The 15,493-nt window shown below is 46.4% G+C and overlaps 1 protein-coding gene across 7 annotated transcripts in view; it reads left to right on the top strand.

Moving 5' to 3' along the window:
- Window positions 1-15,493, top strand: part of SYTL3 (synaptotagmin like 3) — a 93,883-nt gene that overhangs the window by 37,451 nt on the left and 40,939 nt on the right. For 6 of the 7 annotated variants that reach the window (XM_075597766.1, XM_075597764.1, XM_075597767.1 and 3 more), the window contains one exon: window positions 3,677-3,741. In XM_075597766.1, the coding sequence (XP_075453881.1) occupies window positions 3,677-3,741 (65 nt within the window). Of the gene's footprint in view, window positions 1-3,676; window positions 3,742-10,067; window positions 10,147-15,493 lie in introns of those variants that run through there. The other variant, XM_075597771.1, reaches the window with a different exon arrangement.

Genomic DNA, 15,493 nt, shown 5'->3' with positions numbered 1-15,493 from the left:
GAGGATTCCATACCACTTGATTATTGTTGCAAGACAAAAAAAACCTTTAAAAGAAACCAGTGCTGTGGATTTATGTGGATGACCATTATCAGATATATTATGTGGATCCGACGCTAGAGCGCTTATACCACACACAACTTTCATATTCGTAGTGGTAGAACCTGGATCTTACATCTAGTACCAGTTCCTTGTGATGTTAAGCAAGTTACCTAATCTCCCTATAGATGTAGCAGCCGTTATTGTTCGCACTGGCGCATAGCAACAGGACACACACAATATGCCAGCTACAGCAACCGCCATTGTAAATGCATTAGCCATGTGTGAAAAGGGCTGGGGCAAACCTGAAAAGGGGTGGGGCTAACCTGAAAAGGGGTGGGGCTAACATGCCAGCAGGGGAAATAACACCTGCTACATTTACATCTGTGTATTTCGGTTACCAGCGATATCATTGAAAAATATAAATATTATTGTATGGAAAGCAACTTTGATGGCTGTTCATTAAAATGAGAGTTTTGCCCGGAAGTGGAATGCACTTTGGTGCAATAAAAATCAGGCGTTTTCTCCATATTTATTGAGAATTATCTATGCAGAAATATTACTACAATAAACAACTAATTTGCATGCACTTTCCACGCAAAATGTTTTCTAATTGATGCAATATTATAGTACAGTAACTGTCCTCTTTACTTTTACACCGTGAAAAATCTTAACCTACTTAACTCATTGTGAGATGTTTTCAAATAAAAGCTACATATACAAAGGTATGCGTAATACGCGCAGAAATATGTATCCATATATATCCAAATACAGATGTAGCAGCCGTTACTGCCCCAGTTGGTGCATTGTAGCTGGACATACAACGCACCAGCAATGGAGCAGACACAATTGTGTTGCAATTAACCGCATGCAGGAAAGGGGCGGGGCTAACGTGCAATCGGGTGCAGTAAAGCCTGATACATCTATTTCCATTATTTCATTCTCACCACAAGCTGAATAGGTTAAGTCGTTTTGTTTTAAACCCACAATCTTGCATGTCTCAGAGGATAGATCTCTGGGTGAGCATTTCCGTGCCAAATGCAATCTCACATCCTATTCAAAAGCATGTAAACATTGAATACCCAATTTAGTGAGGTTTCTTCATAAGCATTTGCTTACCCAGAACTAAATTGCTGTTTTCGCGCAATTTGTACATGGGAGAACGGTTTAATGAATATTGTGAGATGTGTTTATGTGCAAAAATGCAATTTTTACAGTTTGAATTGAATTCACTTTGTCTTGTATGTATGTTTACTGGTCTACCAGTTAAGATTAGTTTATTTCAGATGAAATTTGTCATTCATCATTGTTGGATATGTTCTTATTTACTACTAAATGACATCCCCCATAATGCATTGTTATATATTTAAAGAAAAAACAGATTTAGCAAGTTGCAATATGGAGACTGTGGTGCCTGATCTTTAAAGCAATCTAAACATATCACCCTGTTGTGCAAACTCGATGGCTGATGCAGGTGGGCGTTATTTATTAATGTGAAAAAGATTATGTGGCGTCAGAATTAAGCACCTTAAGAGTTGATTTTTTTTAGTGAACCAAAAATGAACATAGGGTCTGTGGACTTCATAGATAGACCCCAAGGGTTTTGTGATCTCTGAAATAGCAAACACTTCCCATCAGTCATATTACATGAATTCCTCCTCCTGCTACCTATAAAAGGAGGGATGTAAGACCCTGAATATTGGGGGAATCTCAATGACCATAAAGCACTCTTGAGTAGGCAAGGTAGATGAGACAGTTAAAGGGTTAAATAGTATGGGAGATATAGAGGGAAGGGAGGTTAAGTGGGGTTCTTCTTACATTTTAGGAAGATTTCACAATGTAGCTCAGGAAACCAGAACAGGATCTGATTGTCGTGGAGCAGCTTTGTTGTTAAAACTGTTAAATATATGTTGCCAGGTTCCCCCTTGGGTTTCCCCATTGGCTCCGCTTACCCCCGCTGCAACCGGGGTGAGTGCGGCGTATTCGGGAGGCTGCAAGAGCGAGGCGGCGAGCTGTGCGCACTCCCGGGACTGCAGGTGCATTGCAGGTGGTTGGAGAGTCGACCAGGTCGCCGGCGCTCCTCGGCAAAACGCAGGGAAGGATGCCGCCATATTGGAAATGTCGCGCATGCGCAGTGGTAGCGTAAGAGCGGCGGCAATTGCAGCAGAGGGCTCTACGGGGACTACAAGCCCCATCATGCACAGGTACTGGAGATCAGATGGCCCAGAGCAGCCAATAGGGTGGCAGGATTCCCTGCTCAGTAAGTTGTTACATTTGGCGCGCTGAGAGAGCAACGCCAGTCAGAGCTGGGACATTAGAGGTTAAGGGTGTGGGTGCAGGGTGTCAGCAGGCCCCTGCACTAGGCCAGAGACCCCCTGTTAGGCCCAAGCTAGGCCCCAACTCTCCTGTTCAGTTTGTGGGTGCTACAGGGACAGGCCCTTAGACAGGGACACTGCCCATTTAGCATTTAGAATGTCAGGGACACAGAAGGATGCTGCGCAGTAGTTGCGGCCTGTGGTCTGGGACCAGACCACCACCGCAAGGCACAGAGACTATCTTCATGGTATTATCCACGCCGGAATTCACCCCAAGTGGAGGCAGACGCCATCACAGACAACGTTGCTGGATCAGTGGATCCCTTCTCTTCAGTAGGTGATACCAGGTGCTGGAGTGCCTGGAAGGTATACCAACAATAAAACGCGGGTGTGGGCAACGCTGTCACACACACTTTGGGTGGACACCAGGGTGGTTGGGTGCCATGGGGCACCTCAGTACTTTGGGGTTAACCCCACCGGGGTGTGGACATGGTGTTGGAGACACAGTGTGGGGGTATGGCCCTGTGAGGCTTGAGTGGTTCTGTATTATTATTATTATTATGCATGCAGTAAACTGTTATTATCATCAGTGTGTGTATTTCTTATATTGTCCTGTGACGGGGTTATCAAACACTGTTAGGATCCCGCACAGGTGGAGGCGCTGACATCAGAAGGCTCAAATACACCCCAGGCTCCCAGCAGTGGAGGCTCAGGCCTCCTGTGAGCCACAGGTAACGTACCACATACACAGTAGCCGCCATATCACCGAGGAAAGTGCGCTACATATATTTCACAGCTTTGCAGTAGGTGGCCTGGGGACCCAGTTTCTAACCATTGTTTAAGCTGGAGTAGATAGAGTAAGGATGGTGGAATATCATTGTGCATGCTGATAGGTGGATTGTTGGCATCTGCTGAACACCATTACCTGCAGGAGGATGGGCACTTAGGACCATATAGTGACCATTACCTAATCCTATAGTGAGATAACTAGACCAAACAATGCCATTTTCTGTATTATATTATATGGTTAAATAACGCTGTGGTGTTTTTGACAAATACCTGTATCAGTGGTCATATGGAGTGCTATAGGTTATCTTGCAACGTGGGGGTTGTACATGGTATCGTAAGAGAAACTTATTTCCATAATCTTTAGCATAATTAGCGGCCAGAATGGCAGAGGGACGCAATCAAATTAAAACATTCCACTCGTTAAGCAGACCCCCTAATGCCGACTGCCTTCTGAATTACATTTTTGGTGATTCTCAACCTACAAATGTGTGTGTATCTGTGCGTTATGGTAATCTGTGTATTTTATATTATTTCAGGGACGTTAAAATAAAGACAGGGGAGTGGTTCTTTGAAGAGCGGGAAAGAAAATTTCCATCTGCAGGTAATGATCTTAATGTTTGCCAACCCTCTGAAATGTAAATACCAGGTCCTACAAACCAGCCATTAAGGTACATGTTCCCTGATCGCTTGTAGTATTCAGTGGTGCTACCCTGACAGTATCTATATAACAAGTGGTCCAGAGCAGTGGTTCCCAACCATTTGTACATTGTGCACACCCTGCTTGAAAATATTTGTTCCACGAACCCCTAATTAATAAATATTATTGCCTATTTATCAGACTATTGTTAACACAACTATTTCATAACCAATCCCAGGCAGTATAGTCTCTTGAGCTTGTGGGGAACGCACACTTAATAAGACCCTAAACTGCACCTCATTGTGTGTAGACAGCATGGGTGTTATAGCCTTCAATCACTGCAGGAGCTTCCAACGTCACATCCCACAATAGACGACAGAGAAGCCCAATGCTACATCCAACATGACAAAAATACAAAGTAAAATAATTATATATTCTCTTGAAAAAGGGTCGTTTAGTTTAACTCTTTGGCCAAAGCATTGTAAGCTTGCGAGCCACGACAAGGCAGACACCCGCTCGCAAGCTTACAACGCTTTGACCAAAGGGTTAAACTAAATTACCCTTTTCAAGAGAATATATAAGTATTTTACTGTGTATTTTTGTCATGTTGGATGTAGCATTGGGCTTTTCTGTCGTCTGTTGTATATGTAGCCATGTATAAAAATTGTGTACATATCTTTCTCATGCTGGCAGTAATCCTGGTAAGTATGCAGGGTTGCCAGTAACGATCATGGAGGTTTGCCCTCAAACCCTGGTGAAGTGTCATATGTAACAAAGGAAGTGACAACATGCTTTGTGTCCACTGTTAGTGACACAAAGGTGGGTCTGTTTCTGGAGTCTATATAAGACACAGCACTGCCTAAAGTTAGTGTTAACAAGGAGAGTTCAAGGTGAAGTGTCTGCAGCAGTTCAAGTCTGCCTGTCAGATACTTCAGTGCAAGCTGATTACACACTGTGACCAGGGACCTGGCACAGCTGGTGGATCTCCCTTAGGGGAGAGGTGGAAACAACTCTATTAAAAGCGGAGGAACCTTCTGAATGGAGTACCTCATGAAAATGCTGGGCTAAGTGACGGCCGCGATGAGGGGCAGTCTGCCTATGGAGATGACATTAAAGATGCCCTGGTTCAAAAGATCCCTCCTTTGTGAGTGTGGAGTTATTCCCCAGGAGGATGCACCAAGAAGGAGTTCCCCATCAGATACTTCCCCCTGCTGCCGTAGGGATCCTGATGGGGTGGAGGCGCTGCATCGAATGTGAGTAGGACTCAGAACACTACCTCAGACGCCTGTCATGGTGATATTCCTCTATACCAACCCAGCGGGAGACTCAGGGGTCCTGTTGCCAGCAGGTGCCCCACATATCACACATCCATCTAATTGGGGGCTTTTCTTACATATGGGTCAGGATCAGTAGGGCCCAGGGAAAACACCGTTACATATACATATGCCACACTCAATAGCACTCCATTTTAACACTTATATACATATATATATTTTGTGGGAGATCAGGGGTTCCCAAAAAGAGCTTGCTGGGGTTTTGTATTTTGTCACATCCCACAATGCCTTGCCGCTGTGGATGCAAAGCATTGTGGGGTTTGACTTTGGTAGCTCCTGCAGTAATTGACAGCTATGTCACCCATGCTAAGGTGCAGTTTTGGGACATACTAAGTGCCCAATCTCCAGAAGAGTACAGGAACCCACTTTGGGCCTGGCAAACCCATAGGAAACATCCCATGAACCCATAGTGGTTTCCCGAACTCCCTTTTGGGAATCACTGGTCTAGAACATCGTTTATTTTAAACTGACCATATCATGCTGGCCTTTCTTGATTAACATGTTAAATGAATATCAAATGAAAATCAGATTCATTATAAGACCTGATTTGAGGTTTGCATGTTAAAATAAAAACATCAACTTGTCATCAAGGCACATGTTACTTAAACAATATATTAACTTAATAAACACTGAGTGGTCAAGCATTTCTTTTCATTTTAGTTCTTCATCTATAGCTCGGGTATTTATCATGATTTAAATTTTGTAGCTGCAATGCTTATTCTTTTTATCTTATATAATACTGACGATGCACCTAGTGCTGTACTTAAAATTCTGCAGACACAATAGGGTCTATTCATTAAATTGCAATAGTGTATATCAGGTGTGATTGTAGGGGCAAACAAGAAAAAACAAGCGCAAATCACACTGTGAAAACAATGTGCAGTGCACAGACACAGTGATTACATGTAAAATGACAACCATATGGGATAGTGCAGCTCCGAACGAAAAGACTTTCCTGTGTCTTTGAACATGGGCAGGAACGAGTAACGGAGCACAAATATCCTCAGGTGCAATCATAAAATAAAGGGGAATATAGTGCAATAAAGTATGATACAAAGATTGGATAAGGGTAGGGTTTAGGATTATCCCACTGAGATGGAATCCAAAATATTCAGGCAATATATGGGGAAAACCCCTCTGCAACCAAACAGCCACACATCCTTCAACAATCAGGTAAACAGACCAGGGCCTCCCTGACATGGAATGAAGAGACAGAAAATATAATGCAACATGCATTTACTGAATCATAAAGGAAATGGAGATGCACTTACAGTAAAAACAGAAGATGAAAACAAGCGGTGTGACGCAGACGCAGCATAGGAGCCATGCTGAGGCTCACATTGTCCACTCCTCTTCTCCTTCCGAGTATCTGCCCACGACATCACTTCTGGAAAATAACCACATTTCGATCACCACGGAGGGACCTTCATCAGGGTTATGCATACCCTGATGAAGGTCCCTCCGTGGTGACCAAAACGTTGGTTGCAGTGCCCTATTTGTTTCAATAAAATTATTTGTCTGGATTCCAACTTGCAGTGTGCTGTCTCTTATTACTGGACATCCATCTGGTAACTATCTCAACTTTATACATATGGGAAAAGCATCTGTGATCTGCCTGAGTATGTGTGTGCCAGCTGCACACACACACACATACACACACACACACACACACACACACACACACACACACACACACACACACACACACACACACACACACACACACACATATGTAGCCCCCTGTAAACAGCACAGGCTATACCTATCTCCCTTCTACTGTGGTAAGCCCTGTTAAGATCAGGCACCAGTGATAATCCTGGGTTTTCCCCCCTTCATAGCCCTGCCCTGAGTGGTAGATGCAGGCCTGGACTCTGCTGCAGGCGTGAGCAAGAGGGGAGGTTCTGTTGACGTCACAAGAGGTGGGGCTAGCTCTATATTTAGCAGCCAACTCCGGCGAGTTAGGAGTCGACCGAGAGTTCTGTTATGCTCGGAGTCATGCGAGAGTCTGCAGGGCAAGTAGTTATGCCGTGAGTCGAAGAATCCTGCGGATCGGTCCGAGGAGTTGCAGGAGACCGCGGTCTTCCCTGCGCAGAGTGCAGGAACAGAGAGAGGAGTGGAGAGATTCAGCTTCCCTGAGTAGAGCTGATAGAGCTATAGTTCTGGTGGACCAATGCCCTCACCCCACCGCCTGGGGTGATGGGAAGAATCTAAGCCCCACCGCGAGGATAACCTCGGGGGTGGGCCACGGGGTATTGAAGCCCTAGCACAGACCATCCTGGCGGAGTAGAGACTTGGAGGGAAGGAGAGGAGGAATTATCTGTGTGGGAGGAGAGCAGAGTAATAAGTACAGCTTGGCTGTTGTTGTTGCGGCTACTGGAAGCCACTATCGTTTGGAGTTGCTGATCTGCCAATAAAAGAGACTATCCTTTGTTACTCAAAGACTGTGTGTGAATTGGAAGCTATTACCCTGGGACCCAAGGGGTTCTTCTATACAGGTCCTGTCCCATATTCCTGGGAGTATAGAAGATGGAGGCGCTGCACCACTAAGAGATCATGGAGGCTACCACCCCAGAAGCCCGGTCCTGGCTCCCCAATATCATTGCGGGAATCTCAGGCCCTCCTGTTTACCACAGGTATGCACCACACCGCATGTAATCCGCCCTCATGCACCCTAGGCACCACCGTAGTGTCTGGGGGAAGGGGGGAAGCAGGGTTACATTTGGAGGCGCTGCTGAGAGATATATGTCAGGACAGGACCGGCTTATAGCAAGGCGGAACGGGCAGAGTGAGATGCACTCTCCGTGCAAGTGTTGGAGAAGGATGGGCACCATAGAAGGTGGCGTAGGAAGGGTGGATAGTTAGAGCTGACCGAGTCCCTCGAGGCAGGTAGCGTGAGGCAACTGGGGGGGTCAGCCTGATAACCAGTCCAGTGACCATGGCCCAGGGCCCGCGCTATGAGTGGCCAAAAGCAGGAGACGCCCGTACCTAGAGAAGAGGTACCATAGCTATCACCCACACACACGCCCCACAGAACACTTGCATGGTAGCCATCGAGACAGTGCATGGAGGAGAGGAGTTCTGCTGAGCCTGGGGTACAAGCCACCTCAAGTTAGTGAGAAACAGAATGCAGAGTACACAGTCAGTCAGTCAGTGTTTAGGTACGAGATACTTGTTAGACACCTAGGATAGAGCACATGGGTGTTTGGAGGACTCATCCAAGATGGCGTCCATCCCTACATGTGCTCCGCGGAGCAAGAACAGTGATCTAAAATGGCGGCTCTTGCCAAGCCTGGAGCAAGCACGTGCGTTGTGCACAGAGACTATTAGGAGAATGTGGCAGGACATGTGTAATAATCTGGCGCCAAACCTGGATTCTTTGCAAGGGGAGCGGAGCGGTGCGAAAGCCGAAAGCCCACCCACCTGTGCCGTGTATGGACAGAAACCCAGTCCACGTCACGCTGAAGAAGAAAAGATCCCGCCTCTGGATTCCACCAGAGGGAGGGGGCACAAGGAGAGCCACTCAGGAGAGTCCTCCCCAGCGAAGGGAGGGACCGGAAGCCTGAGCGAGGAGCTTCACTTTTGTCTGGCATTCGAGGAGCAAGGAGCTGGAGCACTGAGCTGTTCCAACCCTAAGAGAACCATGTCCGAGATGAATACTTCCATCTGCCAAGTACCAGGAGGACTACTGGTAGTGGAGGTAGCTGAGCACGAATACATTCGGTGTTTGTGCGTTCACTGCGGGATACCGGGCGCGGTACCAAGCACCAAGGCCCGATGCCCTCAATGTGGCACGTTTTACCTTTGGCCAAACGAGCCGAGGCTTTTGTTTGGAACCCCGCGGAGTGCCTCTCCGGGAACATTAACGGAGGTGATGGAAGGCAAAGAAAAGACTGCCCTGGTTCCCCGTTATACCACATCGGGAGGAACCAAGGCCCAGCCCGCTATTGAACTGAGCGAGCTGGCATCAGAGAAGAGCGCGACCACAGTGGAGGTACCAGAACGAGAACATTTTGTACCTATACCCACTGGTTGTATCGCCGAAGAACCAGGTGACTCCTCAGCGGAGGAACCAATCGTGATTTCTTCGGAAGAAGAGATTGGCGTGACATCGGTGGCGATGCGCCTACCGGCGAACCACCCCAAAGGCATCAAGAGAGAGCAGACAAGTCCAGAAGCCATCCGACGGCGAGCGCTGGTGCGGCCGGAGGCCCGTACGAGTCCCACCGCCGTGGTGACTCCCAGTGCGGCGGAGACGGAGACCGAGACGATCCTAGAGGAGCCTGATGTCATCAAAAAGCAGCAGAGCGGTAAGGAGACTCCATCACCCCCTTACTCCCGCCAGGCGCAGACCGCAACCCCGGCGAACGAGAAAGAGAGGCTTGAGGCCTACTTGTTCGACCGTGTACCGGCTGCTCCGCCACCGCTCCCGCAGGTCCTCGACGCACTTCCGGAGCGTGACCACGGAGCGGGTGGAGATTCTGCAGGCGATTCTGACGACGTCGTGTCCGGTTCCTCCGGAAAGCGAAGGCCTGGAGGAGTGTTCTCCTCTCAAAGCATAGACTCAGCCATTGCCCTGGCTACCCTACAGAGTCGAGGCCCCTCCTGGGAAGCCAGAAGTCTGGCGGAGCGTGCCTCTAAGAAAAAGTTCCTTTGGCGCGGTGTCACCCGCTTGCTGGACAATGCCTTGGACGTTCCCCCAGCCCCGGCCCATAGTTCCACTGCCCCGGCCACTGCCCCTGCCTCGTCACGAGTGGTACCACCGGGACCTACCAGGGATAAGTTATGTAAATTCCCCAAATACTCCAAGGACTTGCCAGATTGGGAGTTGAGTGATGAAGGGTCTGATGGGGAAATACCGTATTCAAGTGTTATACCTGTACCTGACCCTGTGCCGTTTTCTCCTGCAGCTGGAGGGAGGGCCCGTCTCACACTCCAGTAGAGGCTGGGTCTACCAGCAACGTGGTGCACAAAATGAACCCCACTACCTATTATAATGCCAAGGGGAGGAGAGATTGCTCACGATCTACTGATGCGGGTACGTCCGGTGTATCATCACAGGTAGAGTCTGATGTAGAACGCACTAGTCATTCCCCAGAGTACGAGCACCGCGACAAATGGTGGGCGCCTTTGTTCACCGGATACCATGAGGGGATGGACCGTACGCGGTTCTAATTAATTAAGAATGATGTAGTAGATCATTGGTGGGTAGCTGGTTCTTTCACTCCGCAGGAGATGGAGGATGAGTTAGATCACCGGTTTAGAGAGATAGAACAGAGACTGATTGTTCCTCGAGGCCCCAGTATCTTGTACGATGAGGTAGCTCCAGAGGAGCCTGTATTTTGGGTACTACCAAGCAGGGCAGGGAGCCGCAAACTCACCAAACTAAGTCGAGCTGACCGGGCCATAGTCGCTAGATACCAGCAATCGCACGGGTATGAGTATCCCTATGTGCCTGAGCCCATCATGAGAGAAATTGAAGAGAACCGAGACAGTTGGCTCAGGGAGGCAATCCAGGAATACCTTCGGACCAAGTTCGGTCAGGGAGGGTATCACAATGAGGATAATATTAGTGAGTTAGTATGCATATGGAGCATAGGTAGATGTATCTACATACACAGTGTTACATACAGGCCTGAGCATGGGTCGGTCCAATCGTACGCTGTGACCGTCACGGATCATAATGGACGGCGGGTAAGAAAGCCTGATCCTAAGTATTATCTGTAGGGTTCTCCATGTTGGGAGTACCCGGGTTTGTACTTGTATTGAACCACCTCATTATGCCATGTATTATGACAATGTTATGTGTGCTGTTTCCCAGGTGGTTCGCCGCAGGATGGGTTTGCTAAAGATAGGTCCAAGTGGGGACCATTGGATTCCACCATAGGGAGAGTGTAGCCCCCTGTAAACAGCACAGGCTATACCTATCTCCCTTCTACTGTGGTAAGCCCTGTTAAGATCAGGCACCAGTGATAATCCTGGGTTTTCCTCCCTTCATAGCCCTGCCCTGAGTGGTAGATGCAGGCCTGGACTCTGCTGCAGGCGTGAGCAAGAGGGGAGGTTCTGTTGACGTCACGAGAGGTGGGGCTAGCTCTATATTTAGCAGCCAACTCCGACGAGTTAGGAGTTCGACCGAGAGTTCTGTTATGCTCGGAGTCATGCAAGAGTCTGCAGGGCAAGTAGTTATGCCTTGAGTCGAAGAATCCTGCGGATCGGTCCGAGGAGTTGCAGGAGACCGCGGTCTTCCCTGCGCAGAGTGCAGGAACAGAGAGAGGAGTGGAGAGATTCAGCTTCCCTGAGTAGAGCTGATAGAGCTATAGTTCTGGTGGACCAATGCCCTCACCCCACCGCTTGGGGTGATGGGGAGAATCTAAGCCCCACCGCGAGGATAACCTTGGGGTTTGGGCCACAGGGTATTGAAGCCCTAGCATAGACCATCCTGGCAGAGGAGAGACTTGGAGGGAAGGAGAGGAGGAATTATCTGTGTGGGAGGAGAGCGGAGTAATAAGTACAGCTTGGCTGTTGTTGCGGCTACTGGAAGCCACTATCGTTTGGAGTTGCTGATCTGCCAATAAAAGAGACTATCCTTTGTTACTCAAAGACTGTGTGTGAATTGGAAGCTATTACCCTGGGACCCAAGGGGTTCTTCTATACAGGTCCTGTCCCATATTTCTGGGAGTATAGAAGATGGAGGCGCTGCACCACTAAGAGATCATGGAGGCTACCACCCCAGAAGCCCGGTCCTGGCTCCCCAATATCATTGCGGGAAGCTCAGGCCCTCCTGTTTACCACAGGTATGCACCACACCGCATGTAATCCGCCCTCATGCACCCTAGGCACCACCGTAGAGAATGGGGGAAGGGGGGAAGCAGGGTTACATATATATAAAGTCTAACTATATAAAATAAAACTTGCTAATATCTTCCCATAGAAGATAGAAAAACCTGGTAAAAATTACGCAAACCTAGTAGCGGCGCTAGCACTGAAAGAATGGATCTGTGGGAGCGCGCGTTCACATCCGGCGACGGTGATCCATCTCCGGAGACATCCTTTTTCCATCAATTAGCTCCCTCAGTCTCAGCTGTATGGAGTGCTCCTTACAATCAGCTGCAAGGGGATTATCATCCAAGTGGGACACCTTAGGCGCGGTCGTTCCTTACCTTCTATATGTGTGTGTTTGTTGACCTGTTTTCTCCTGCTTGCACAATGTCAAATGCACCACATACAGTATAATTGTAGCTGGGTATGAAATCTTACTACAGCCTCTATGCATCAATTTATATTTAATGTATTAACCCCTTTATTGTTTATTCTGTCCATTGAACCATTAGAATGTATTGCAGTGCCCTCCAGCATTCAGATTATTCCAAACTGCAGGAGTCTGGAGGGGCTTGGATTTTAACTCCCCTAAACTCGCTCCCCATCTCAAATCAACAACTGAGATATATATTTAAACATTGCTAGTGTTTATCTCCCAAATATGTATCCAATGCCACTTTGATTGCTTAGGCTGATATTGAATAACTCTTATTCCTTATGCTTAATGGCTAAAATAACAGTGCACTGTTTTCAATGGCTGCAAATCGGAATTCTGTGCAGCTTGTACATATGTTCCTTGAGTATTTTGTAATAACATGTTAATACTTCTTCATAATTAGAGATACTCTTCTTATATTAGTTACAGTCTGTCATTCTTGTATCTGTTTTGTGGCATTCTATCCAGTTACAACCTGTTGTACAATAAAGGGTCAAGTGAAATGGAAGAATTTACTAATGATGAAGATTTTTGCAGATGCTTAAAACATTGTTGGTTGTTTTGCTTTGGAATAAACATTACCGTTTTGGAAACAGGAGTTATATAAATCTACTTTCTACTTTCAAACTATTGAGCTGTAATGTTCTGGAGAATGTGCATATCATCTGCATTGGAAGGTAACCTGCTTCTTTAGCAGTAACTTTCCTTTAATCAAGTCATCTCAGTTACAATAATAGGACAATGGCTCTGCTTTTAGAATACATGTTCCCGGACCTAAGTCAACGCCCTCCTCCACTTCCCCAGTGTTTCCAAGAACTTCACCGCCCCCAAATTAGATAACAACCTGAGGCTTCATTGTGTGCTGGCTGAGCTGAGTGAATTACCAGCCCACCACACAATGGTGTCTGACAAAATACACAACTGCAGAATACACATGGGGGGAATGAACTGTCGTTACAGGGAAAACAAAATAAACAGTTGGCAGTAGGGTTGCCAGGCGGCTTTTCCAAAAATACTGGACACAATGGTGAAAGGTGCGAAACACTTGAGACACACACACACACACACCCTTTCACCTTTCACCACTCCATGCTGTTTCCTCCTCTCCTTAGCCCCACCGCCAGGGCTCCTGACACCTCCTCCTGATTGGCTGATGCTGGGTACTGAAGCCAATCAGGATGGAGGAAGCTCCAAGCCCCCTAGCAACAACCCTGCCAAGCTCAGGGAAATCCTGCGGCCTCCCAAGCTGGTCAGGTCCCTATGTCCAAAGAGGTAATGCCAGACACATACATGTCTAGAGAGGAAATACTGAACACATACATGTCCAGAGAGTTGCTGTAATACCAGTATACATATACGTGTTCAGTATTACTTCTTGTTGTTTACTGGACAGTGTCCAATACAGGACAGTTTCGTTCAATACTTTGACAACATAAAATGGTCATACTGTATTAGCCTATGAAAAAGGCCACCATCTTGACATGTAGGGGCAACCAGAGGGCTTAACCTTTAATATGCATGCCAAGCTGCCCTACAATCACAATTAATTATCTAAGAAAGAATAATTTTGGATCTACCGTTTGGATCCACTTTACAACCTTTTGCATTAAATGTTGAGTTTGATATGAATGCTTTTCTCACTTAATTTGAATGCTCCAATGATTTTCAATATAATATATCCCCTCCTCCCCCTATTTTCTCTCCTGTACTCCTATTGGTGATGGCTTACAGTCTTTTGAAGACTTTTTTATTTTTGCCTTTTGTTTTTCTATTGCACCACTCCCAGTCAATGTTTCTATTTATCAGGTTTTTCTATCTTCTATGGGAAGATATTAGCAAGTTTTATTTTATATAGTTAGACTGTGTGTGTGTGTGTGTGTGTGTGTGTGTGTGTGTGTGTGTGTGTGTGTGTGTGTGTGTGTGTGTGTGTGTGTGTGTGTGTGTGTGTGTGTGTGTGTGTGTGTGGTGATCGATCTCCGGAGACATCCTTTCCCCATCTCATCACCACCATGCTGTTTACTTTACATTGCAAGTTTGCTATTATGTTTGTGCCTTCTCACTTTGGTACAGTATATGGTGGCATAGCCATTATGTTTATTTTTTAACTTTCGTTACAGTATTTTGTACTTTATATTTCACATTGATGTATATTGTGTTGTTTTTAATTTTATATATATATATTTATATTTACATCAATCCCCAGTGCGCAAACACACACATTTATACACAGTATCTTGACACCAAGTCACTAACATTTCGTATCTCTGAATTTGTGTTTTTTCTAAGAGTTCTAGCCAGGAAGGAAATCATTTCAGGAAATTAATCCATTGTTCTGAGAGAAAGTAACATTTTTTTTTTTTTGTAACTTAATTTTATTGCATTTTTCCAAACAAGTGATACAGAATACAGTATACATTACATTCATTTTTAGTGTTAATCTCCGCTATAGACAATACCGTATGTCAGCTTGTGAGACATATCCCGGTTTTTCGGGCCCTACTCGACCGGATTGTTTTGGGTAGACTAGCAATAAAGATAATAACATAATTCACATAGTACGATTGATTCAAATTGACAAACACAAAATCAATAAAGAAAAAAAAAAAAAAAAAAAAATTAATAAAAAAAAAAAAAAAAAAAAAGGAGGCGGGTAGGAAGGGGGTAAAGGGGGGGGCGTGGCCGGAGGAGGAGCATCGACTCATGCTAGGTCTCTTCACCGCTCCTAGTAAGGTTCTTTGTGGGTTGCGTCCTCTCCAGTTTAACACCTCTGTAGGCGTTCTGTCTATTTGTCTGTGTAGTCGTCGTGAGCTGAGTTTCCGCTCCTAAAGGAGAACGCACCTTCATCTATCACAGCCAGATTGTGTTCCTCTCAACCCCGGGGATATCCGTCTGCGCCAGCCAAGGCGTCCATACTTTGAGATAATTGGTGCCAGTGTCGTTAACTAGACTCGTCAACTTTTCCATCTGGCAGATAAACCACAATCGATTTCGAATCTTTGGGATACTTGGAATTTCGGGGCGTTTCCATAGTGCTGCTATCTCGCTCCGTGTGGCTATTGCAAAATGTGCTATTAGTTTATTGTTTGCTTTGGACAGGCCCGTTAGTGGTCTATTCAAGAGGAATAGCCAT

The sequence above is a fragment of the Ascaphus truei genome, chromosome 4 (genome assembly GCF_040206685.1).
Source record: "Ascaphus truei isolate aAscTru1 chromosome 4, aAscTru1.hap1, whole genome shotgun sequence".
NCBI classification, from domain to species: domain Eukaryota; kingdom Metazoa; phylum Chordata; class Amphibia; order Anura; family Ascaphidae; genus Ascaphus; species Ascaphus truei.
Note: the sequence above shows the minus strand (reverse complement) of the source record. Positions and strands in the feature narration are given on the sequence as shown.